General features: G+C 38.9%; 1 protein-coding gene across 4 annotated transcripts; it reads left to right on the top strand.

The window, feature by feature from the left end:
• The first annotated feature begins 1,734 nt into the window (after positions 1-1,734).
• Positions 1,735-25,874, top strand: rxrba (retinoid x receptor, beta a). 4 transcript variants are annotated; one of them, XM_039819806.1, is made up of 13 exons: positions 1,735-1,858; positions 2,702-2,851; positions 5,743-5,975; positions 6,687-6,840; positions 7,018-7,197; positions 10,162-10,182; positions 12,125-12,285; positions 12,520-12,649; positions 14,194-14,326; positions 17,059-17,094; positions 19,105-19,196; positions 19,345-19,450; positions 19,743-25,874. In XM_039819806.1, the coding sequence occupies exons 2-13, from the start codon at positions 2,836-2,838 to the stop codon at positions 19,888-19,890; spliced, it is 1,410 nt and encodes a 469-aa protein (XP_039675740.1). In that variant the 5' UTR covers positions 1,735-1,858; positions 2,702-2,835; the 3' UTR covers positions 19,891-25,874. The 4 variants fall into 4 exon arrangements, with proteins under 4 accessions (XP_039675740.1, XP_039675741.1, XP_039675742.1 ...); XM_039819807.1 differs by lacking the exon at positions 10,162-10,182; XM_039819808.1 differs by lacking the exon at positions 17,059-17,094.
• The last annotated feature ends 1,518 nt before the right edge of the window (positions 25,875-27,392 follow it).

The raw sequence follows: 27,392 nt of genomic DNA, 5'->3' as shown, positions 1-27,392 counted from the left end.
TTATGTGTGTGTCCTCTGAGCTAATTGTGAACTTTTAGAAGACAGTTGCTTCTGAGATATTGAACAAACCATGCTTACTCTTGAAAAGTTCTGAGGACAAAAATGCTTTATGTATTACAAACATCAAAAAGTAAGTGTAACAAAGGTTGCATTGTTTTAAACTGTCCGATTAATGTATACGACTTATTATAATAGTTGAGTGATCATTATACCCTATACTAGTTGATTGTCTGTATCAATATCATAATGCAAAATTATTATTTTTTAAGAACAATTCCACAAAATTTGGTACAGATTAGTAAACTGATTTTTTTTAATCTTTATCAATTGATCAACTTTAACAATAATGTAACTTTAACAAAATAAGTGATTATGACTGCTCTTATCTCTGCTGTTTGTTTTTTTGTCACTCAGTAGTGAAATAAATGCAATGCAACAGTGACTGCCTGGAATGTAAAAAAAATATATATTAAAACGTTTAATTTGGAAAGTGAAAGAATGTAAATTTAAATATCTTTTAAAAAAGTGAGTTGTGTGTAATGCCGTTTTAACCCCCTTGAGGGTGATAAAGCATCAAAAAACCCACGGGAGCTTCCAACCACACAGGAGGTCCAGGGAACAACTCCTGAAACATTTTAAAGTCTCTCACACCAACTGGTGCATTATCTGCCATCATTCTTAGTCTATAGGATGGCTCAACATAGTTTTTTGGTCCCAGAAAAATGTACAAATGAATATGTTGTGCTACACATTATACTTTCCCCAGGATCAATAAAGAGTATAAATAAATTAAATAAAAAATACACTGCCAGCATTCATAAATGTGTGTTTTTTGTAGGATTTTTAGGATATACGTGGTCAATAATGTTTAAATTGATTTCTACTGCATGGATATGAGACCAAACACCATCCATCTATGTTGACAGTGAAATTAAAGGTATATTTGAGGTAAACATAAACCTATATGTTATTGTATTGCAAATCCAATGTATTTCCTTTTGCCCGATATTGCCTCAAAGAAAAATTAGGCTCTGTCCTTCGCAGTTATAAAGGATCCCGACTCTTCCAGACATCAGTCTAGGGCTGCAACTCACATTTATTTTTATTGTCGATTAATCTGTCCATTTTTTGCTTGATTAATCGATTAGTTGTTTGGGCTATAAAATGTCAGAAAATGTTGAAAACTGTCTATCAGTGGTTTCCAAACCCCAAGATGACATCTCCAAATGTCTTGTTTTGTCAAATATTCAGTTTACTGTCATAAAGGAGTGAAGAAATAATCACATGGAAGCTGGAGTCAGATATGTTTCACTCTTTTTCATTAAAAAAAATAGTCAAACCAATGAATCAATTATCAAAATAGTTGGCAAATAGTTGACAACTAATCGATTAATTAATGACTTACTTTGCCACTCTACATCAGTCTACTGTACATTTCTGATGCTCCTGTGTAGGTAGTTGGCAATTAGATGATATAAATTTGATATCTACATGATTGTAAGACTGGTTTGTTTTCCATCTGCAGCACGTCTGCCAATGTCCTGCAATAACCTTTTCCAGCAATACAGAGATGAACTTGTCTTGACCTTTTGACCTCTTGCTCTCCCTCAGTGACATGCCAGACGTAACATTACCACACACACAACCTTCTCCTGCCTTAAGAAGTCGGGCTGCAGTGTTTTGCAGCCAAATATTCAACTGTAAGAGAGCACTAAGCCAAATCATCCACCATCATCATGTTTTCATCCTTGCAGGGGGAGGGAGGGTTGACTAAGAGGCAAAGTGGGGGGAGAAACAGACACACACACGGGGCCTAGTCGACACATCTTTTCATGCGAAGAAGCTGTGCCGCTAAACCGTCAGTAATCCGTATTTATTTCCACTCTACACATTTACATTTAGCTAGTTTGTGTCTAGGATAATGAGATATAGGTGGGGCTACCAGTGCTAAACTGGTCTGTTCTTGGCTCTCTGCGTTAGCTCTACTCGGTGCATTTAGCTAGTTTAGCTTTAGGTGGCTAGCTAGTTAGCTAGCTATAGCGCTTACACCCGACATGGCATAGCTAATTTCAACAAAATGTAACGTTAAAGACCTGTTTGTCTTCCACATCATGCAGAGCTGAACGATTTAATGTATATTCGAGGAGGATAGCTAACACAAACTGTTCAGTTAGCTTTACGGTAACGTTAGGCACAAGCATTTTAAATGTTCGCTAGTAACGTTAGCTAGCTAGCTAGTATCATATACAGTAAAAGAAAGGCTAGCTAGCTAGTATACGAGCAATGCGATGGCTAACGTTAGCTGGGTAGAGCGGTGGTTTGTTGCCATCTGTCAGGGCTCCATCTACCTAGCTATATGGTGGAATGGGACGTTTTCTTTACTGCGTTGAACCAAGTTAATATAGTCGATGTTTGGTCTCGATATATTGTTTCTTATTTATTAAATAACCCATGTATTTGCCCAGGTATCGGTTTAGCAGCTGACTGTTTTGCAAAGTCCTGCTGTAACGTTAACCTTAACGTTACATAATGCCAAAGATTCATCAAATAGCTACACAAATCTTTCTATTGACACGCATACAGGCAACTCACAACACAGCAATAGACTGAGGATGTTATGTTTTACAGTGTTATGACTAAATGGGCATATGAGTGTGTCACATCATTATCTAATGAGCTCTGTCTTGTGTTGGAATTTCAGACCCGTTTTTGGTTTCCCAAAACAACTCCGGCCCGGGCCTCAGTCCGCGGTCTAGAGTTTGATTGCGGGCGGTTTTGAGACGGAAGCCCGTCGGCGTGTAGCTGCTACCCAGCCCCTGCACCCTAACCACCATCATGGGAGACAGTAGAGGTGAGAAAATAATTGCTCTGATTTTGTTATCAGCAATGCAAATACATGAATGTCGAGCTAAAATTGCATCTTAAAACTAATGTTGACATTAGCTACGACTATGCAAATTCTACTTACTTACACTTGTTTTTACGACTGCTGTAAATTCAGGCCTATGAACGATATGGGTTATGATGTAACGTTAACCAGTACTTAACATGCAACATATTAATGCTTTTTAAAATACATGAGTTACAGCTGGCACACAGTTGAACTATATATAGACCCACTGCCTTTAAGAACGTCATTTGATTTAAGTCAGTCAGGTTTAGTCGTTCAAATTACCATCCCACAATTTCTCTAAAGCAACATTTGTTTTTAATATCATTTTGTTATATAAAATGCCATCTTAATGTTACTTTTTGTTACTGTGACTGTATTCACTGTTGGGTACAGAGTTTATTCGCCTTTATCCAAAACACTGTACAGTATCATGAAAGCAATGGCCCCACAGGACTCACAGGATCACACAATTCACCTTGAAGCCAGTATTCCTTACAAGTGCTTATTCAGAGCGATTGGTGAAATATGTGACAGAGTTGGAGTTGTACCACTGTCAGACATTGATTGAGTCTTGTGTGGAAATAATACTTTAAATTACAAATGAGCAGAAAAGAAAACACGATTCCTTGCGTTTGTTGACTTGATAAGTATTCAAATGGTAGTCCACGAACAGTCCTCCATGAGCCGCAGTTAGTGATTTGTGTGAGCTATGATTGGTGGATTTCTTTTCAATGTGTTTGAGGCAAGAAAATAGATTAGATCACACGACAACCAAGTACACAGCCTGAAGCAGTGAAAATGCAGCACACAGCCAGCTGCAGAAGAAAGCCAACACAATACAAACCACAGCATAAACAAAAAAAAACAAAACAATTGGCATCATAAAACCAGACCAAAATTCCACCAGATTCAGATAATGGATCAAAAAATAGGCTTCTAGAAACTTAAATTAATTTCTTCCTCTTGATTGTACACCAGTCAGATAATTGTACATCTCTTGTAAACCTGTCATACCAAATCTTGTCCTTAGTTGTTCAACACAGTTTTATTACGAACCACACTCTGGGATGTTAAAAGCAAAGCACATTTTACTGGGAGTAAAAATCCACATTTTATGTTTTACATTGTGCAATGAGGATGTTTAACTGAGGTGTTTAGTGTTTAGCAAGTGATTGTTTTAAGCATCATTTAGTTATAATCAAATCAAGACCAGCACTACAGTTGAGGTCTCAGTAATTACTAGCATGCCATTTTTATTGTCATGTAAAACCCATTCAATCTGCAACATTTGATTGATCTCACTTAAAATGGACCCCAGATGGGCTTAAGGAACAACAGTTTCTCTTGATAAAAATAAAACCTAGAGTTGCAAAAGGCAAGTCTGCTTAGTAGTTGTAGAATTAGAAAATGTAGTGTTGTTTAACTAGGGATAGATAAATATATTTGCAAATTTGTTTTATATTCGCTTTGTTCCAGCCCATTATTATTATTTTTACAGCATTTGCGGTATATGGTTGACAATAAATGATTCAATTTATATATAAATGATTTCATAAATTCCTCTAAAATATTTCATAAAATAATTTTTTTGCAGATGACACAAATTTGTTTATATCACACAGGAACCCACTTATTCTACAATATATAGTAAACTCAGAATTAACCAAAGTGGACTCCTGGTTAAATGTAATAAACTGTCATTAAATGTCAGCAAAACTAACTTCATTTTATTTAAATCATGTAAAAAAATTGAAAAACATTGATCACTGCCTGATTAAAATAAATGGGCAGGAGATAAAGAGTGTATTCCACTAAATTCCTGGGGGTCCTCATTGACGACTCACTCAGCTTTTAATGTCATATTGACTATCTTGTAAACAAATTGTCCAAGTATGTTGGCTTGTTTTATAAGATCAGACATTTTCTTCCTCTTTCTGCCCTTCTCACATTGTATAAAACTATCTTTGAACCACACCTTAACTATTGCAATGTGATATGGTGTAACACTTTCACCAGCCATCTTAAAAAACTTATATCCTTGCAAAAGAAAGTCATACGGGCTCTGTCACCCAACCTTTATTCCACCGTTTTGAGTTATTAAGATTGACTGAGTTAAATGAATATCATAATGCCTGCCTTATGTTCCAAATTGTCAACAGGCTGAACTCCAGATTGAGTAGTCTTGTTCCTATCTCCAGCCCCCAGCATACATACCAAACGAAAATCAAACCACTTATATCAGGAAAATGTCGCCGACATGTGCGCGCCAGTATGAGTGTTGTCTGTAGGGGGCCGCAGATCTGGAATGGGATTGATGAATGCCTCAAGGTGTTGCCCTCTATCTCCAACTTTAAAAGACAACTAAAAAATATTTCTTATTAACCTATATCTAATATAAAACTGTTTTTCATGGACTACTGGGATGTATGTGTATGATTGTATGTGTATGTTTATGTAATGTTATGTATGTACTGGTGCGCCTTTTGCGTGCATCTACTCATCATTTGTGGTAATTGTGTATTCAATAGTCTGTACCACTACCCTTTCTTGAATCATGGGCCCCCATCTATAAGCTTTTCAAGCTTCTTTGGGGGACCCATTCACTCTACCCAATTGATCTTGTACCCCAGCTATATTATTGTAATGTTTGAAGTGGTATTGTGAATGAATGAATTAATAATAATAATAACTATCGTGTTTGTGTTTGAGTATGAGACTAAATTAAAATGACCCCTGTATTACACCTGTATCACCTCTATTAAGAAGCCTAGCCTTTGTTTGCACAACATTATTTGTATTAGTGATTAAACTAGTTGTTTGCTATTATTCTTCTTGCTGTCTCTTATTAGATTCCCACAGCCCAGACAGTTCGTCTGTGTCCTCCCCTCCATCAGGCCAGCGCTCCCCTCCGCTGGTTCCCTCAGCTGCTTCCATGACCTCCGTGCCTCCCATCACCACCTCAGGGGTCAACAGCCCCATCAGTAGCATCGGCTCCCCCTTTTCTGTCATCAGTTCTTCGCTGGGCTCGCCTGGTCTACCTGGCACACCATCGGTGGGCTACGGCCCCATTAGCAGCCCACAGGTAAAGAAGGACTTGTACTTAGGGGACATTATTTAAAATGTTTATTATGTAACATACATTTCATTTATTTGCAGTGGAAAGTAGAAATCTACAACTTAAAAGATATCAAGCTATACCTTTCTGAAAATTTAAATTTGGGTTTTTGACAATGTCTAAGATTGTCTTGATTGATGCTTGCTACAACCACAGTGGCAGTTAATCCAAAATAGAATATCCAGTAAATCACACTTTTTATGTATAATATTAATGAATATTTATATTTAGATATTCTTTAATTCTATATTTTGTACTTAATAAATAAAAATATATATATATATATATATATATATATATATATATATATATATATATATATATATATATATATATAATGGATGTCACTCTGTCTTTCTTTGCCATTGGACAATAAATATTTGCAGCAGAACTTTGTTAATTAGGTTTTTCCCCCACTCATATTTCTTCTATCGTCTGTTGGCCTTGATGTTCACATGCCAGATGTCATGAGTTTTGTTCTTAAGACCTTATCTTATCTCTGTTCTAACCAGTTTGTCAGAGATATAAGAGGCAAGGCAGGGCTTAAAGAGAGGGAGGAACTTAAAGGGGAACGTGCCTGCCTCTCACCGTGATGTTTTTTGTGTGGTTTTGTTGACAGTGAAACATGAAAACACCTAATCGTCATTGTTTTCACCTTCTCCTCTATCGTTCTTTCAGATCAACTCAACAGTGTCCATGTCAGGGCTTCATGCAGTGAGCAGCTCCGACGATGTGAAACCTCCGTTAGGCTTGAAGCAGCTGTCGTGTCACAGCCCAGGTCCGATGCTTTCCCAGAAACGCCTCTGTGCCATCTGCGGAGACAGATCCTCTGGTGACTAGACACCTTAAATACTACTCTTATTTTCTGTGCCTTGCCTTATAAGTTGGGTCAGTTGTTACAGTGTAAACAATGTAAACAATCCTTTAAAATTTCTATCTTGAAACACATTTTCTTACCTCTTGTCTTACTTCTTTGGCTCTTTTCCTCCCTCCTCCCCACACCCTCCAGGTAAGCACTATGGTGTCTACAGCTGTGAGGGCTGTAAAGGCTTCTTCAAGCGCACAGTACGCAAAGACTTGACCTACACTTGTCGGGACAGTAAAGACTGTATGGTGGATAAGAGACAGAGGAACCGCTGCCAGTACTGCCGCTACCAGAAGTGCCTGGCCATGGGCATGAAGAGAGAAGGTGAGCAAGCAGGGGCACTTCAGCACACTGTGTAGATGGCTGGTTCTCAGCCCCTTCTGCTCATGACCCCAAAACACGAGGCCGTTTCATTTTTCCATGCATGCAATTGTAGGTTTAAATGCACATAATGGTGCGTTTTCACAAAAATCTTTGGTTGTAAAGGCTGTTTTAGTGGATACATTATCATTATTTGTAGACAACTATTCAGCTGACACATTTTAAGAAGATTTCTTAACTTTGCTGTGGTGTATTTGTTGTGTGTGTGTGGGGGGGGGACAAAAATGTTAGGCTCCTACTCTTGTTACACTCATCAGAGAAGATTAGGGGTGTAACGGTTCTGAAACCGCGACATAAACATCCACGGTCTCGTGTTGCATTTCAGTCTTCCAGCTGACCGATTCCCTCTATGTGAAGTTAATTTATAAAGCTGAGTGTTTTTTTTTCTGTGTCAACCAAAAAAAACGAGGTATGAACTGAACAGTTGCTCAAGTTGAGTTGAGTTCCGAATTTGGAGAATCGTTACACCTCTAGTAAAGATGTTGATTGTTTGGTTTATTTCTGTGTGGCTGAATCTGGAACACATTAGTTTCCTTAACAGTGGCCTATTTGATCTGTGGGACTAACACTAATAATAAAGAGCCCACTACTCATATTCATCAAAATAAAATCTAAAGTTTTGCCAACTTCACTTTGGGCTGACCTGCTCCTACAAACTTGCAGACTATGGTCACACACATACGGCACAAATGTTTGACTAAACATGTTCATCGGTCGCACGGTGCGTCTGACATCTAGCAGGTCTTTTTCTGTGTGTGTGTGTGTATGTGTGTACAGTGTCAGAAATTAACTTTTTGATCAATGGCCAAATGGACTGGCATATTTTTTACCAGCCAAAATAATAAATTGCCTTTTTAGTCACTTATACATTTGTTTCAGTATATTTTCTTGAGGTGATACGGTACTATGTCGAATAAAAACTTGAAGAAGAGGCAAGAGCAAAATTAAAAGCAAAATTACTTTAATATATTGAACAACTCACCATGTAAAGAAGTTTCCTCTGGTAAGCATTGATGTAGTTAATATGTTGAGGGTCTTTATCGTGAAAGGTAAGAACGGAAGGGTTGAAGCTGTGCGTTGCCGTTGACAATGTGGGAGGCAATAAAGAGTTTGCCAACTTCCAAACCACGCGTTAGCCTAACATTAGCTAGCAGCAGACCGGCCCAGCACCTACTCTGCCTCTGATTGGCTCTGACCCTGATAGTCTACTACACTGATTGCAGGTGTGGGGGGAAATAAAGGCATTTGATTCCATATAAACCTATGGCCTAGAAGAATCACTTAACTTTCAATGTCATATTTACCAGCTGTTTGTCTTCAGGTGGACATCAGTCACCGGTGAATACATCCCGTGATTTGTACCAATAAAAAAGCACAAACTCCACTGTTAATTCTCATTAGCAGCTATTAAACAATTTACCACATTCCCAATATGTTTGAAATTAAAACTTTAAAACTGCTATCACTATAATGGAATTGTCTTAGTTTACCACTCCATAATTTCATGTATATCATTTTGATATTAGAGACAATGATTTGGCTGATGAACTGATAATAGCTTCTATTTATTTATGCAATGCTCAAAGTGCTTTAAATTAAAAATGGATGCAGACACATTCAAAAACTACAACTGACCTATATGCATCGTCATGCAGCGTCGTACAAGTGTCTTAACGATAAAAAAAACATGATAGATCCATTTTCAAGCCAGTCAGTCTAAGATTATTTGCTGTTAAGTGTCTTTCAGTTGAGCAGTGTAGGTAAGAGCTAAATGTAACTATATTAGATAATCATATTGGGACTTAATGCCCCAGCACACTACAATGCTACTTTGATTGTAGTTGGAACATACCTCAGGTTATGTTTGATGAGTTTGTCACTGTTGTTGTTATAATGATCCCCGTAGTCATGGATTATTAAATTAACGCAGATACAGTAAAAGGATCATTAGGCCGGTTACACACTGGACGCGTCGCGCGAGCGTGTTAGCCGCGTGGCGGGTCCATTTATATTTCGGCTCCCATGTTAACAGGTTAGAGCTTACACGCTGCCTGTGTGAGACGCGCGACGTGTGCCTGCTAGAAATAGGACCGACGCGTATTTTTCACGCGAGATGCGAGCGTGTTGGAAGCGTTTCCAGGCAAAATAGAATAGGAAAATATGGTTATATGTCATTTAGACACTGATGCATATTAATAAATGACAGGTTGATGTTTGAAAGCCTCTAGGTTTTGATATAAATGCAGATATATGAATGTAATAAAAAAAAAAATATATTGGTTTTCTAATATTGCACCTGTCAATACAGAACGAAATATTCTGTAGCCTATTTTGCGGTCAATACTGCCGACATTGTCTTTGCTGTAATCAAATCAGTATATATTTATGTTTAACATGGTATTTCATTTTATCAATGGGAAACATATATGTGTCCAGACAAGGCTAGCGGTAGCAGCGCCGCGTCGGACACGTTTCTGGTGTGTAAAGACATAGAAAAATCCACGCAGCCGCCACGCAACAGAAACGCCACGCTCACGCCACGCCGGCAGTGTGTAACCGGCCTTAAAGGCAGCGGCTTTCTGTGGCAGATACTTTCTTCATTATCTCTCTCAACCTGTAAATCCTGAGACAAACTCTTTAACTTCACCCGAACCATAAATGAGATCTTATACCTGATCTATGAATAGTAGTAAATGCATCAGTAAAGCATGGTATCAGTGTTAAACGTTTTTTCTGTGTAATTAATAGAACTTATAATATTTGTACAGTAGGGGATAGAAAGAACGACTAGAGTGGTAGAGAGGGAGATGGGGGTGGGTGAGCCTTGTAAACACTAACCCCCTTTCCCCCTCTCTTCCTCTTTTTGTTTTCTCTCGTTCTCTCTCTCCCCCCTCCCTCCTTCTGTAGTGGCCACGATGAACGACAGATGTAAGGAGAAGAGGGAGGGAGGGGTGTGTGTCTGTGTCTGTATGCGTGAGCGAGAAGCAGGGACATATTACATTGCATATACATGAGAAGGAGCTAGTTTAAAATGTTTTTCCATAGTTTGTTGCCAGTGCTCAGAGGTGGACCAGTGCCAGCCTTGAATCACTCCCCCATGTTTTTATTTTGAACCTTTTATAGATCCAGGGAAAGTTTGCTGACTTTGCACACGTTCTTTTAATCATCATCCTACTTTGCTACCTATTTCCACTTCTGTTCAGGAACATTCATTTCCTTGTTTAAGGTACGTTTGATGCCTGTATTGGTTGGATAGATTAATTCAATTGCCCACCCAGATTTCTTTAAGGCAATCTTGGCTTCCAAACTGTCACACATTTTTCAAGTCTGTATCAAATCCAGACACAGTGACAGTTGCAGACTGATGGTGATATTGAGTAGAAAAAAAATCTTTTTCCAAGCATTTGCTTTGCTTGACATTAAGTGTACGTGTACGATGCAATCTACTTCTTCCAATAATCTAATGACTTCAAATTAATAATTAATTAATCTTCAAAGAATACAGAATGCTTGTTTTTTTAGTTGACAAAGACTTTGTTTAAACAATTATTGGGTGTTTGAATCATAAATTAAACCAAAGCAATGACATCCCTTATAATTGCTGCTCCTGCATATTTTCCGTTTGCTGCTGTTCAGCAAATGAACAAAACAATATACAGAACACATTCATTTATAAACCTTACTGAGAAATGTCAATTTCATGTGACTATTGGTTAATATATTGCCATTTATACGTATCTGGACAGTGACATTCTTTGTAGTTGGACACAACTATCAGCTTGGATGTTAAAGGGTGTTCACATTCGTATTTGGTGAGCATTATAGGACTCTTAGGTGCTTTTTTTATATTCATATTCCCCCAAATTTTAGCACAATTGTGCAAGTTAGTGATTTTAAACATACAACTGAAGTAACCAAGTTTGTAGAACCCAACAGTGGGATGTTCCTGACTCACCAAGCCAGTCCCATAACCTCAGTCGCTCTACTGATTTATGTGGTTGTGGTAGATTTATGACGAAGGATTTGTAACAAAATAGTAAATATGACATGAACTATGTTTATTTAATTTCCTCATAGTTAATCTGAAGTGAATAAAACACTTCATATTTTTGTACAGGACAGCTTCAATAGTACCTCAAGTTGGGGGGAGGGGGAGGGGCAGGCAATGTGATTGCATGGAGTTGTTTTCATTGATTTACATGCACTTAAATAAATCTAAATGCTGTTGTCTTCTGCAATAAACTGTAACCTAGTTTCTTTAATCTTGGTAAGAGATTAAGAGAAACAAACAACAATTTCCTGATGCTGCATCTGGGCAAAATGCCTACTTTCCAAAATTACCAATGTTACATTTCATTGTAATTCCCTCTTGAATGTAGCTTTAAAACAATTTAGTTAATAGTAATGACTTCTGTTGTGTATGTCTTATACGGTCCATTTCTGCCTTGTTAGTGGACCTTAAAGAAGTGTGAAAGACAGCATGAGAGACTTTGAATTCATCATGAATTATCCATGTCTTCCACTATTTTGCACTTTTTATGTTAATTTGGTCATAGTTATTATTTTTTTGGTGCTTTTTGTATGGCTATATCCTGCTTCACCAATCTCTTCACACATTTTCTGTTGATCTCCAATTCTACTTCTTTCATTTAATCCATTCTGTTGTCTGGTGGCACATCCTTCCTACTACTCCATTCCTTTGCTCTTGCACCTTTCCTGCTTCTGCGTTCTTTCACACTGACCACCTTTAACCCATCCTTGCTTCCTACATTTTGCCCTTTCTACTCTTATCTACTTGTTCTCACTTCTTGTCCTTGTTTTCTTCCGTGCTCTTCTCTGTCCACCCCAATCCCCCCCCCCCGTTCTGCAGCTGTCCAAGAGGAACGGCAGAGGAACAAGGAAAGAGAGGGCGAGGTGGAGTCGTCTAGCGCGGTGAACGAGGAGATGCCGGTGGAGAAGATTTTGGAAGCGGAGATGGCTGTAGAGCAAAAGACCGAACTTCATGCAGACGGAAGTTCAGGTGGCAGCTCTGTGAGTAATCTGGATGGTGGAAGTTAACCACAAACTGTGTTCCTTTTTAAAGGCGCTTTGTGTAACATTCAAAGTCTGTAGTTTAGTATATTCAAGTATATGCTTGTATTTGTTCAGACTGCATGTTTCTTTTAACAATCTTTACAGACTGTTGTATGAATAATACAGTGCCTCTCAGTCAAGTTGTTTGATGAAATAATAAAAAAAAAAATCCTCTAAATCTGCTTTCTTCAGCCCAACGATCCTGTCACCAACATCTGTCAGGCAGCAGACAAGCAGCTCTTCACCCTGGTGGAGTGGGCTAAGAGGATCCCTCACTTCTCTGAGCTGGCCCTGGACGACCAGGTCATCCTGCTACGTGCAGGTAAGCTCCTAGTTCACTCAAGAAGGTTCAATGAATCAGTAGTGATTTAAACACTTTATTTAATGGTGCTCTAAGTGATGTCACACGTTTTTTTTTAGGCTACAACATTTTTTTTGTCACATACAGCAAACATCTCCTCCCTATCCGGGAGCTGCCTGTCCCCTGAACACACTGTAAAAAACAAACGCGGTCTCTGTAGACAGCCCAGGCTCCACAAACGGCAACAAAAAGAAACCGCGCCAACCTGCACCACCAAACATAACAAACAGAGTTCCAGCCAATAACCGACCAGAAGGATTTGGGGGTAGGGGTTTGGGGGGGTTAGTACGCGGAAGGGAGAGGGAAGGGACAGGATGAGGAGGAGGGAGGGGCGAGCTAGTCTCGTTTTTTTTTTTTACAATACGTCACCTGGGTTACCCAACATCGCTTAGAGCACCTTTTTGAATTATTATTATTAATAATAATAATAATAATAAATAAATAAATAAATAAATAAAAATTACCCAGTTGCTGACTCCACATGTTGAGAGTAACACAGTTAAATTCTTTATTTAAATGACTAAACCAGCCTGTCATATTACAGTGGAACCTTTTTATATCATATAACTATCGGGTAGGGCGGTGTACAGCAAAGATACAGGGATCACGTAAGAAATAAATGTAACTCAAACATCAGTAATAATTCTGCGGATAGATTGTTTTAGTTACGGCCACAACCGTGTCCCCATATTTTGATCCTGTTCCTTCTTTGTGACCTGCAACAGCGGTCAAACATCAGCTGACACAATACTGTACTCTCAGCCCTCCTTGTTTTGAAAAAGAAAAAAAATAATTGGTTTGATGCAAACTCTGGATACTTTTTGTGTTCCTTCTTTTTCGGTGGCTCTAGAGTTTTAGCTTGCACCCACACAGCACAAAAATAAAGGGAAAGTAAAATGCCGGTGTGCCAAACGAGAAAATGTTTAGGCCAATCGGATATTTTAGGGTTTTGTGCTGCTCCATCATATTCTACTGTAACACCATTATGTAACTCCCTATACAGTATTTGGTGCTCTTGTCTATGTAAATGTTGGTGCACAAAACATTAGACGCTGTTAGACAAGTATATTATAATTATTATAATGCAAGTCCAATCTTTTACATCACCAACAAGTGTAGTTTTAAAAAGCGTCAGTGTCAAGAAAACATAAACTTACATGATTATTTTGCAAGGCTATTGAATTGGACCTCACAAAGTCCACTAGCAACCCCCTGTATGTTTTTAGTTTTTTATATATCGTCAGGAAATCTGGTGGAGACCTTCACCCTTTTTAACATATATAGAACTAAGTATTCCATTGTCTCATACAGCTATGAAATAGCCCAGGTGGTAAATCTTAGTAAGGGTTAATTATTACAGGAAAATGACCGCATGTGTTTAGTAAGAGATCTTCAATTTGCTAATTCCCAGGAACATTCAGTTAGAACGGGTATTAAGAAATCCCAAACATCACAGCAATAGAATATTTATTAGAATATTTATTGACACACGAACTCTTCCACAGGCTGGAATGAACTCCTGATTGCATCGTTCTCTCATCGCTCCATCTCGGTGAAGGACGGGATTTTACTGGCCACCGGCCTGCATGTCCACAGGAACAGTGCTCACAGTGCAGGTGTTGGAGCCATTTTTGACAGGTAATACAGCGATGCATATATGCATAAACAGTATCACTCTGACAGACATACCACATCAGTGATTTCCCAGCATTCAGAAGTTTGGGTTGTTGACCCAACTGGAGAGGACATGCCAACATAAACATAATTGTGTTCGCTGGAGAGTTTTAGCATTAATGTGATTTTCAAAGGCCTATCTACTCCACTTAGAATCAATTTGCTTCTATTAAGACCACCTATTTTTTAGCCTAAAATAGATCCACAGTCCTCTCTTGAATTGACCTGGAAAATCCACATCAGTCCTCAGAGCTAGATAAAAAAAAAGAAAAGAACACTTGCTTTTATTTACTTACATGAATTTTTCATGTTTGGCTGAATAAGTGACTGGGGTAAGAGTTTAGGATACTGTGTCTTCCCCTTTGGTTTTCTGCAGCTGCTGTGTTCTGCGTTGGCTGTGATTGGCTGAGAGACTTTGCTTCTTTAATGATGCCTGTTGGGTGACAGCGCATGGCCAGGAGGCTGGTGACTAATGCCTACCCATAGACATGCATGCGCACACGCACACAGTCACTGGCTGGCTAATGTGAATATATAATAGGAATGTCGCTTAAAATAGACTTTACATCCCATTATTGTGCAGAACGTTGTTGAGGCCATGGGTATATATTTTGGTGTTACATTTTCTTTTCTACTGACCAAAGAATAATTGTTTTGTGATCTCATCTTGACAAAAAAAAATGTGGTTGTAAAATAATTACAATCTTCTTTTCGTGATTATTAAATCCAAATGCATAATACATAAATCTTAATTCCTTTTATAAAGGTCACAACATTGTAAAATAAGTTACCTGCAACAGGCACACTATAAATAATATAGAAATATTACTGTGCCTTTGTGGTTTCTACAGGCTTCTGAATGATTGGTGGCAACAAGTACACTGCCAGTCCAGAGTTATGTGCATTCATATCTTAAACAAGCTTGTTAGTTTGAGATCCCGAAAAACGTATTCCATGATAAAATGGAAAACAAAACATTATTACAGCCATGGCCTCTGCAGCCATCTGCATTATTGCATCAACCATTAATTACTAGAAAAGTGAAATGACATGTTTTTCACCAGATTGTGTTTACGGTTGTTTCAGAATGTTATTTAATTAAGTTCTAAAACGTCTTATGCTCTAATAAGTGCTGGTTTATGTGATGATATGATTTATTGCATTATCTAGGGGTAGATTACATCTGCAGGTTTTAATACATTTTGAGTGCTTTGAGTGGGAAAAAAAAAATACTCCAAATCTCGTTGAGTTTTATGCAAAAACCCCAACTACATCACAACGTGTCAATTCACTGTCAATTACACAGTAATTACATTGTCCAAAAAATCCAGTCAGGTTTACAGCAAGCTAACTGGGCTTATGGCGAACTTATTAATTTTTCTTAGCAGCAGCCTTTTCTTTCAGCTTCTCGTCAGCAACTGTTTGAAGCTACTGAATCATATTTTGTCAAGGAGGATGTAAATAATAAAATATCAGAATATAATTTCTTAGTAGCGCATTACTTGAGGCAACTAGGTAGGCCCTGAAGTGCAAAACAAAACTTGCTTCACGTGTATTTGTAAGTTAGATGGGAAGAACAGGAAAGGTAATGTGGGTTGTTGCTCAAAGTCTTTTCTGCCAATATTTGATTGGCTGTATCGAAATAAGGTCTCTAAGTAATCGGATACCGGAACAGCAGAATAAATGCAAAAATAGGAGGCGCCATCATGAAACCATTATGCCAATCATAACCAAAATAGTTACATTTCCCCCTTTTGGTTCCTGTTTTTTTTTTGTTCTCAAAGGAGAACATGGAACAAGCAATTTACAGGGCAGATATGTATGCTGCAGCAGACAAAAAAAATGGATTCATCAAAATCAGTTGGACTTCAAGTTATTTTTCATGATGTATAACCGTGTAGCAAGGAACACTTATTAAAGGTTGAGGGTTAATCATTTTTCATGTCTACTAATGGTTTTCTGCTCTCATGCATTTGGCTCATACGATTTATCATAACCTCCTCTCTGCTTATTTTAATACATGTGAATATAGTTGGTAAGACTACAGTTTATGATGTCATAAAACTGATCACATGTTTATCAGGGATTTGGGTGCAGGGGCAAGATAAATAAAACTTTGAGTCTAGACACAAAAAATGTGAACAATCCTAATGCACACTCATGCGCACTATTTTACAGTTTTAAACGTATCAGAAAGTAGTTTGTATAACTACATAGGGCTGGGCGATATTTTTTGGTAATTCAATAAATTGTCTATGTGACAAATGTAAAAATACTGACTTCTCATTTTATTAAGAACTTAAGTGCAAAATTAACATTTTCAAATTATATTGTAGAGAAAATAGCTGTACGCTTTACTATGTTAATGTGCATGCATTCAAATAGTTTGATGTAAAAAAAAAAAAAACCTTAATCTTCAAATGATATTCCCTTAAAATATTTCATTTCAGATTTTCTGAGAAATTTGAGTTAGCATGTGCTTGTTATTATCAATTAATCACATTATATGATTCAATCACGATACAATTCCATTGAGTTATCGCCCAGCCCTACCACTACAGATTTTCACCATGTGAAATCATATATAAGCACTGACTCTCTGTACAGCTGAAAGGCTCAGAAAACAGACAGAATTCTGTAATAACGATGTAACTGTGTAATGACATTGTAATAACACATTGTGATTGAATACACAGGGCGCACAATGCCGAGGTTGGGGCCATATTTGACAGGTAATTACGCCACTACACAAACACTTTTCTTAAACCCCTCCTCTTGAAACAAACACAGAACCAAAGCTAAAAGGTTGATGCTTTTAGGCATTTCCGCAGCTTTGTAGAAGTCAGACAGTTTTCGCTACAAGATATTATTCTGAACGACATCCACAAAAATTGTTTGACTCGTCACTAAGTGAACTTTAGAGGTATGGTTTAGATGAGGATGAGGATGATGATGATGACAAAGAGCAGTACTGTATTTAAATTTGAATTCTGCAGCATATTTGGTTTGCGGCTTTGACTGCTCAAAACCTCGTCCAATCGCCTGTAGAATACTTCTCATCTTTTGCCCATTGATGATGCCTCTTGTTACCAAACCAGATGCTTGTTGAGCCTTGCCAGACCATAATGAGCAAATCAAAATGTGTGGGCTAGCTTTCCCAGGGCATCAATAGTGGGACACAATACTGTATTACTCTACTGCAGGACACCGTTTTACACAGTCAGGTCGATGTGTGTTAAGATTTACCGTTAAGCCTTTGAGAGGTGGTGTTGGCCCTCTTCAATGATGCTCCCTCTATGATGGGAAGTACCCATTTTAAACATTAAAGGTATACACTATGGGTGCGTACCAAAAATTGTATACATAATACTTTTCTCAACTTAATATGAATAAAACATGTAGTCATTGTGCTGGGTGTGTTTATAAAAAAAAAAGAAATAGATTAGACAATGCACTGCATTGTGTGCTTGTCCAGTGTCTGTTTAAATGTCCATTTCTGATGATGGATGATGTAGTAGAAAATAAACTGTCTCTAATGGTCATCACATTCTTCCTCCTCTTTTGTCCTATTCCAGGCAGTTTTAAGATGCACTTATGGTGCACACCAAGCCTCTTGAGTTAATAACTGACAGTCTATATATTATTGCGCTACACATCTGATGAAGCATGATAACGCCATTGATTAAAAATATACTGATATGTTGGTATGCATTCGATTTTTGCCAGGTCCATGTTTTGTTTCTACTAGTTGCATGCAATGCTCTCTTGAATAACAGGACACCTATTTTACTTTCTTAGGTTTTAAGATTTGCGAAGCATTTTAAGAATGCATGGATGGCTTTTAAAGTATACAGTACAGCACCCAAATTACCGATCACTCCCTCGCTCTGGCCCTCTCTTCATTTTAACATCAACACTTTACATCTCAAGTAAAACAACTTGTCAAATATGCGTGTGGATACAGTTACAGTTTTAAAATTGACCCTAAAATGAGCCCATCAAAATCATTAAATTAGATTAAACAAGGCATTAAAGTTAACAAAAAGTCAATGAATCTTTATTCCTTTCTGTAAGTGAGAACATTCGTCTAAAATATGAGTGTGCGTTCAGGCTTGGAGAAAAACAAATGTGTTTAGTCCCTGAACCTTGACTGCCATATGCTCTTTCCTCCTTGGGAGTTATTGGTTGAGGGCAAGACAAAATAGTGGAAGATAGACTGTGTTGAAAAAGTAAAACGGGGAAACAATAAAGTTTTTACTCTCCAGCCATTGTAGACTTCAACATTTGGCACTTTCACAGCAACCTTCACACATTTGTTAGCACAGTTAATTATTAATAAAACAAAGACAACCAACCATTAAAGTATTAAGTCGTTAACACCAGAATCAGCCACAGCCAGAACTTACCACCATTTGGTGGCAGCAGTTTGCCAGTTTTAACTAACATTATTGTGTGTGTTTGTGTTTGTTTTTGTTTTTATCTGCAGAACCAGCAGCCCAACCATGCCCTCGCTAGTTTAGACATAAAGTAATTGCATTGAGAAGTAACCGTAAAGTCTGGTACCTCTCTGTTGTTCTTACTCTCTTATTCCCTCCCTTTCTTCCTCTTCATTTTTTTTATTTCTTTCTTGCTCTCTTTTTACTTCTTCTCCCGTCCTTTATCTTGCCTCCTCTCTCTCTTCCCTAATCTGGGATTGTCTCCAACTGGAATTTCCCCCTGCAAATCTCCTCTCCTCTCTACAGAGTTTTGACAGAGCTTGTAAGCAAGATGAGAGACATGCAAATGGACAAGACCGAGCTTGGCTGCCTTCGAGCCATCATCCTCTTCAACCCAGGTACATAGACAGGCGGAAAGTTGAAACTCACGAGGAAAATGAAGGACACCAACCTTAAGTGGACAAATTCATGTCTGTAATAGGAAACGTGAAATGTGTTTCATTTCCATATAGAGATAATTTAAATGTTCTCTTTTTTCACCTGAAGATGCCAAGGGTTTGTCCAACCCCAGCGAGGTGGAGCTCCTGAGAGAGAGGGTGTACGCATCTCTTGAGTCTTACTGCAAACAGAAATACCCCGATCAGCAGGGCAGGTAGGCAGTAACACACAGACATGCTGAAAAGTAAGAGGTGAGGTCGTTGGTTGTGAAGGGTGGCACTGATTGTCGGACATATGAAGACTGTAAATCATTTTTAGCTCAGTAGCTTTAACATGTCACTGTAGCACAGAGCAGTTGGTTGGAGGCTGGATATGATGCAGTGACAAAACGGACCAAAAATATGCTTCCTGCATCTTCTGAATTCTTGTTTTCAGTTTACATGATTTTATAGATCTTACAGTTATTTCTCTCTGCTCTCCTTCTCATCCTTCCCTCCATCGTCCAGGTTTGCAAAGCTCCTCCTCCGGCTCCCAGCACTGCGCTCCATTGGTCTGAAGTGCCTGGAGCACCTGTTCTTCTTTAAACTGATCGGAGACACGCCCATTGACACCTTCCTGATGGAGATGCTAGAGGCGCCTCACCAGATCACCTAGAGGAGCCAGGTTCAGTCCGGTCAGGATCCAATGCACAGCAGGATTACCAACACGTCACCCCATGTTGGGTCTTTGGTTCCTCTCATTGGGCCTCACTTAGAACTGCAACACCTGCTGGCTTTAATGTACCGGCTCTCACACTTGCGTGCGCACACACACACACACACACACACACACACACACACACACACACATATTCCATGACACTGTCTAATTATCTTCACACATGCAGATCCTAACTTGCATACATGAATTGAAATGCAACATAATTAATACACAGATGATATGGTTCTGAATGAACAGTATGCTAATACACACTCAAACACATTTATACCTTTTCCCATAATCAGTTTTCCACCGTGGGGGTTAAGACTCAAGGAATATGTCCCCCTTTTATCACACATACTCAGTAAATGTCTTAATTTTAAGTTAGCCTTCAGTTTCACATCCTCATCTCACAGTGGGTTTTTGCTTCTGCGTAACTGGTATATTTCCCTGTTTTTAATTGGGTTACTTACTGTAGTTACACTGCTAGCAGCGCCTCTGTATATTTTATCCATAACTATCTGGTTAGTTATTCATGTATGGTTTTAGCTTAAAATCAGGTGCGTAGCATTTTAATCAACTGCCCATCATCAAACTAATTCACTTCTTATTGGTCAGGAGGTGTCCTATCATGGACAGGCAGATAACCCCTCCCAGTGAGTTCATCCAATCTCATAAACATTGAAATACTTTGTTTATTTTTAATATTCATGCTGAAACTTGTTTGAGTTTCTATTTTGAAGTACTGTACTCATGAAATGAGAGCTTTTTCCAAGGCATTGAAATCCAGGAAAAGGGGAGTGGGAGCACTTTGTTGAACAGACAAACTTTGTCCCTCCCACCCTGATGCGCACAGCGGGCTTTTTAAGACAAGACGAATGACTTGAATTTTATTTTGTATTCCTAATCCTAGTTTTGATTTAATCCTTTCCTCTATTTTGGCAGTTGGTTGGCATTTTAAACCGCTTGAGGCTTGCAGGAAGTACAGCTTCATGCAAGACAAATCATAGTTGTCGGTCTTTTATCTCCTGTTTCCTCCAAATCCTCCTTTTGCTGTTGGTCATGTATGCACTTTTGTGAGTTGTAACTGTGTAAATGTTCCTGTTTCCTAAAAATGACCGTATATTATCAGACACCTAAGATGACCCTGAAGGTACTATGTGTAGGGTTTTCCAATTATTGCATCCAATTTCGAATCAGATGTGATGATTTTTTTTTTTTTTATAGAACTTGCTAAATAATTGGCCACTTCCTGTAATGATAACCAGGTTTGGGACTTAACACTACTGGCTGGCGGCAAGTGTGTTGGTCTCTCCTAACAACCAGTCTAGCTATTGATTGGTTACTCTTTATTCCAACCATTGTATTTGTATCAGCTGTCCATTGACTATAGAAGAGAAGAAATATTTTCTTTGCGCTTTTAAGTAGTCTTTTGTATAATTGGTCAGCATCTATCGGAGTTGTTTGAGGCATTGCTTTGTTTTCAAGATGCTGCACTCTGTCCTATGTAAAACAAGCAGAGATGGAAAAATATAGAGACCAGCTGAAATGATCTGACAGTGGCAATAACTCAACATTAATTTCACCATTGTCATCAATCAAAGTCAAGTTTGGCTTATCTGTAATACTTCTGCAGCCCACCGTTAATGGATGAATCACTGGCTGTGACTACAGATTGGTAAACAATGCACCGGTGTTTGAATTACTTGTGTGTTGTTACTGTAATGCAATAATGAAATTAGTTAGTGCTATCAAATGGAAATCCTACACCTACTACCTGCAGCTTTGGAATCTTTATTCAGTGTTTATTGGCTCAATGCTTGCAACTTTTGTACAGTAAATGTAAATAATACAAAAGAAAAAACAGTCATGCAGAAACAGGCCTTTTCACATTCATATGAATGTGAAATATGTGGCTCTTACAAAGAAATTTATAAGCTCTATTTTTTTCTTCTTCTGTTGAATCAACATTAGACTTGCCTCCCATATAAGGACATCACCATGAAGTTATTATTGAGCCCAGGGCCAAACCACACCTCACTGCTGCTTTTGCACTAACTTCTGCCAATGTTTGTTCTTCTTGGCAATTGATTGGCTGAATTTTTAATTGACAATTGCTCTTGATGTTTACTGTGATTGAAATTTGTGGCCAACTGAATCTGAGCATTGCAGTGAAATGTAAAATGCAGCTACCACGTGATCGGGAGAAATACACTAAACCATGAATTAAACCGTCTACACATGCTCAAAGGTGAGCAATACTGGGGTACACAAAGATTTATTACCTTTTTTGTTAGTATTTAAAACAGTGTTGACGTTGTGAGGTATGTTTAGCCTTCTTATTAGTCACCATGTTTAATATAAATTAGATGCATACATTTTGCAGTATCATTCTACAGGGAAGAGGTACAGCTGTCCTCTACCAGGTGCTAAATAACTGAAATGGTCTTTTAGTTTTAAGACATGCACATTTACATCAATGCAAACAACAGTATGCAAGTACACAGACAAATCATTCTCCACTCATTAAACCGGTCTGCTTAGGATGTAGGACTCCTCCTTTGATTTCTTTTTCTTTATGACCCCTCACTTTATTGTAGACTCCCAACTGTGGAAAATGAGCATCATCTAAGTGCTTGTTCATTTTTGCTGTGGCTGATAAGTCTTTGTACTCTACCAGACACAGCCTGTGTCTTTTGTATTTTAGAACGCAGCTAGGCTGGTGGAAGCAATGAAAGTAGCTGGTGAATGTTGGGGTCCACCAGCTACTTTGACCAGAATGAGCTACCTGCCCTGCAGATAGGCCAAATACTTCTCTGAGAAGATCCTTGGCCTCCCCCATGTGATGTGGACTTGGAGGCTGACCGTTTGATGACCTGTAAGACAGGTGTTTTTGTTTTACATGTCAGTAAGTTGGTCTAACCTTAGAGTTTGGTGTTGTTTCAGTTTTTCTCCATCCATGCATATGCGCGGGCCAACTCTGCAAAGTAGTCCCCAGATTTCCATTCATTTTCTACATGTGGAGAAAAGTCAGGCCCTCTTGCACCATTGCTGCCTCATGTTGGTGTTTGTTGGCAAAGAATAGTAAGGTGGTGGCAAGCTTATGATTTAGGTGACAAGCACCAACATCTGCTAGCATTCTTGTACTGTATATAATGTGGTATGGTCTCAAAGACTTGAGCGAAAAGGATTTTGTGGCCACCAGACTTTGAGATCTGTGATCTGGATTAGAGCACAGCTATCCTAACACAGTTTGACTGTGGAATGAAGTTCGTGAGTGCAACCCCACTTGTCCCTTAGCGAGTGGGCTGACTTAAGGCTGTGTGTTCATCTTCCGTTAGGTTTGACATCTCAGCAACTATCTCTGCCGGATTTTATTTTTGCTTCCTCTGTTGAATGTTTAAGCCTGCTGCTACTGCCTCATGTTTATAGCTGGAGATGGGAATGATTACACAATCAGTCAAGTGCTGAAGGATCCACTAGTTGGATCCACGTTAAAAAAGAAGAACATTCTAATCACATACACAGCTGACTGCAAATGCCAATCTTTGTTGATGATTCATTTAAAAAGTAAAAATATGCAACTTGTATATTCATATTGTGGTAAACAGTTGTCATGCAATATGTGTATACGTTTCTGGCATTTGCAACTTGTAGCTTAGTCTGTTACATGAGTTAATATTAATTGGCAGTGAATTTTTTTTTTAGAATTCCCATCCTCCATATAACAGCAATGTGTTTTAAGTTTTGCCATTTCTATATTTCCTAACATTTTGCTATGAGCTTAGGTCATTTAGACGATGATAAAAAAAAAAAAAGCTATACAGTCAGTGCAGGTTCTGTATGCTAAGCCACTTTAAGCTTTGCTGATCAAGCAAGAGCTGGTGGTTGGGTATTTCATTTTTTTTTTTTAGCATTTGTCATAGGGTATGTGTGGCCACGTGTGTATGCTTTTATGCACATGTGTAATGAATCTGTCGGCAGCTACGCCTTTTGACTGGCAGATATACTATAGCTTTGGCGGTGATGTGCTGAGCGCTGTTATATTGGTTTGTTGAGCAGTGTAATCAAATGATGCACAGAGGAAAAGGAGCCAGCCTGGAGGGGTGATGATGAACTGGCGTGTTGATCTGATGCTTCATCGATACAACCCTGCCTCTTCCCTTTCTCAACATTGCTCCGTCTCCACTGCTCGCCCGTGAGGGCTGAACATTTCTGGGCTTTGACTTGTAAAATAATCCTTTTGAAACTTGGAAGTTTGAAAAGGATGTGAAGCTTTTCGTGGGACAAGCATCGGAGAGCTTGTAAGGAAGGGATTCAGTGCCGCGTGTCCCTCTTCGCTTACTTTACTTGACGGCAGAGCAGCGGCGATCTGCGGTCACTATGGGAGACCGCCGGATCGCACCGCACCGCCCACAAATGTGTGTCGTTGCAACCGTGTGCACTCAAGGCAGACGCATGCTGTGACCTTTTGACTGTGTAGCAGTATTGTTGTCGCCGCCTGTACTCACTTTCTGAAAAGAAATACATTGATTAAATATGCTTTTTTTTTTTTTTTTTAAATGGATCGCAGGCTGTGACTGAAGAATAGATCATTGTGTATAGATTAGATATCAGGGCGGCATTTTTACCTATTGACACAGGCCCCCTGGAGCCAGGGCCCATCCCATTATAATCAATGAGGCAGTGTGTGCCATGCAGCCTTGAAACCACCACCCTCACTGGTTTATTTATCACTGCCAAGTTGTTTGCGGATGTGGCCGTTTTTTTAAATGGAGGGCCACTCAGTCCCCAGTGCTTGTTTGTCATGTACGTTGTGATTATTGTGCAGTACACTAAAGAGTGTGCGTTAACCTTGGCCTGTGTAGTGCATACTAAAGAGGGGCCCTAATAGGAATGGAATGACAGCTTGTGTGGAGAGGGGAGGACTGGTCACCGGAGAGAGAGGTAGACCAGTGTGTGGCCCCCTCTTGGTGCTCAACCTGTGCATTGGTGCTTTTTTTTATAGGGTTCCCTGACCCTTAAAACATCTGCTTTGGTTTCCAAGACACAGGGAAATACATATATGACCTGATCTTCTTTAGTTGCGTTGTTGTGTTTTCTGCGACCGGGTCCACTGCAACCTGTTTTTACTGTGTTAGAGTCATATGTGGCTGTAGCTGGATACTACCAGCAATACAAACAAAACCTTCAGAATTTTATTTTAGATTATGAGGGAGAAACTGTGGCTCTTATTGTAGACACGGGGTGAAGGCCACCAGAATCCACAGGTCTGGTTTGCAAGAGACACTTCTGAGCAGGATCGGGTTGCATTGAATGAACTTGATGGTAGAGATCATCTGAATATTCATCATCTGAATATGATTGCTCTCTTTAAGGAGGAAGTAGTTGTTGTTGTTGTTGGTGGAGTTTAAGGTTGGAGGAAATGTGAAGGGTAGGCCAGAGAGAGAGGAGGGAAGTAAAGAAGGCCAGTGACTTGAAAAATTCAGATCAGGTATTCCTATGTCAAGAAAAACAGAAAACCTATTTTCCGGTAGATCTAGAATCTTCCTTAATTGTTTACTCTTCACCGTAAAGAAATTCACACACTGTTTATTTTTTATTTTTTTGTCTTGTTTCCTGTCTCCCTTCTCTCCGACTATGGTATTCATCCTTTGTTTATTACACAGTATTAAACAAATACAAGAACTGTAAAATCAGAATGAATCTGTCACTTTTTTGTCAAGTTTTTTCTCTTTCTCTCGTGTCTGTTCTTTGTCCTGTTTGTATCCTACTCCATTGTACACACGGAGCTGATTGACTATTGTGTGCTTTGGGGATTGAAAGAAGAAGAAGAAGAAAAAAAAAAAAAAAAAATATGAATACTTTTTTTCAGTCATTAATTCTGAATCTTCTTTCTGTTTGTTGTATCATGTCCGAGTAAAGGTTTTAATACTGTATGTGAAGTGTTTTTCATTTCTTTAAAAAAACAAACATATCAATTCTAAAACGGCAAAGAATTTTATTATTGACACTTTTGTTCCAAATAATTTCAGATATTGCAAGATTTAAAGGGAAAAATGACACGCCCTAAACACACTGGGGGTGAAAATTACAATGCATTGATTTCCTTTCGGCTCAACATAAAACACCCACTCCCTGTCTATGAAATGGATGGTCCGAGCCTGGCTCCCGCTGTGTCCCACTGGAGAAATGATGGTGTGCTCTTCAGTCCGGCAGGACCGCAGGGCCCCGGGCGACCGCTTGCGCCGCACTCCCGTCTTTCGACCTCTAGAGGGAGCACTGACCTCTTGTCCTCGCCCCCAAGTTTCAACAACTGTGGTCTCCTGTCACTTCATCTCCTCCTGTGATTAGAGCTGCATGGTCGCGAAATTGCCTCCCCGCCCTCTTAACGCACCTTGGCCAATAACGAAGAAGCATGAACTGACATCAGAACATTTTTATAGGTACATTTCACCCTGCACCGGTGGCTCTACTCCCTCTGCCACATGTTTAAATGTTAAGAAAGACAGGAATGTGGGTATGAGTTTGGATCTGTGTGGCCATGTACGTAGGGGCTGCTCTCTCACTCTTGCCTACAGTCTATCTCCTCCCTCCTCTCTGACGGTCTGTGCAGAGTAGCTCTTCTTCATCCTGCCAGACTGTGAAGCCCTTCCACAGTTTAGCTCACTATTCAATGCCAGATATGATGCACAGAAATGAACGTCAATCACTGTTATCAAATGTATTTTTTTGTCAGTTTTTAGAGTTCTGCTAACCCCGAATATTTAAAGGATTTAAGAGCAGTTATATAAAATTAGGCAGATCCTTGTGGTGCTCATGCATATTGTTTGACTGACTGTAAAGAATAATGCAATTGATGCTTTTATTATTAAACTGGATTTAGGCCACACAATTTCATCCATTAAAATACCCCTGTATGATGTTATTAGATACAGTTTTGGAACAAACCAGGGTAGGAACACAGAAATGTGGGTAGACATAGCAGTAGTTAACAGTATTATTATGTTTTTCCACTTTTATGTGTGGTTTATGTGTGGTTGGCCTGGTTATAGATCCACCAGAGTCCCTCGGCCTCTTGTGTTTTACTGCAGGCTAAATCTTATGTGAGTTTAGAATTGTTCATGTTGAGAAATATTTGGCTTAAACTCTAGTGCAGAGCAGTGGTCAATGTGCTGTAAACACGTTTGGTTACCATGACTTGAATATATAGACTAAGATAAACGAGATGGAGGTTTAAGCATCACTTTCCATGTTGCAGATGTCTGAGCCAAGTATGCCACAGTGGAAGCTGCTCCTGTAGTACCAGCTGCTGCCAGCAGAGGGAGCGGGCACAAAGAGTTTTCTGTTCAGCACCATGAAGCTTATAGTAGCCATGTCAGCAGCGTCATATTTAGTGAAGACCATATAACCAGAAAGTAAGTTTCTCATTTTAATTCAGGAAAATAATTGCCAAC

The sequence above is a fragment of the Perca fluviatilis genome, chromosome 13, assembly GCF_010015445.1.
Source record: "Perca fluviatilis chromosome 13, GENO_Pfluv_1.0, whole genome shotgun sequence".
NCBI lineage: Eukaryota > Metazoa > Chordata > Actinopteri > Perciformes > Percidae > Perca > Perca fluviatilis.
Note: the sequence above shows the minus strand (reverse complement) of the source record. Positions and strands in the feature narration are given on the sequence as shown.

What these genes read in the sequence shown, in the direction of transcription:
- rxrba (XM_039819806.1), top strand. An exon ending in GGCCACGATGAACGACAGAT is followed by an intron (nt 10,183 to 12,124) that starts GTAAGGAGAAGA and finishes CCCGTTCTGCAG; the next exon opens with CTGTCCAAGAGGAACGGCAG. An exon ending in GTTGGAGCCATTTTTGACAG is followed by an intron (nt 14,327 to 17,058) that starts GTAATACAGCGA and finishes TTGAATACACAG; the next exon opens with GGCGCACAATGCCGAGGTTG.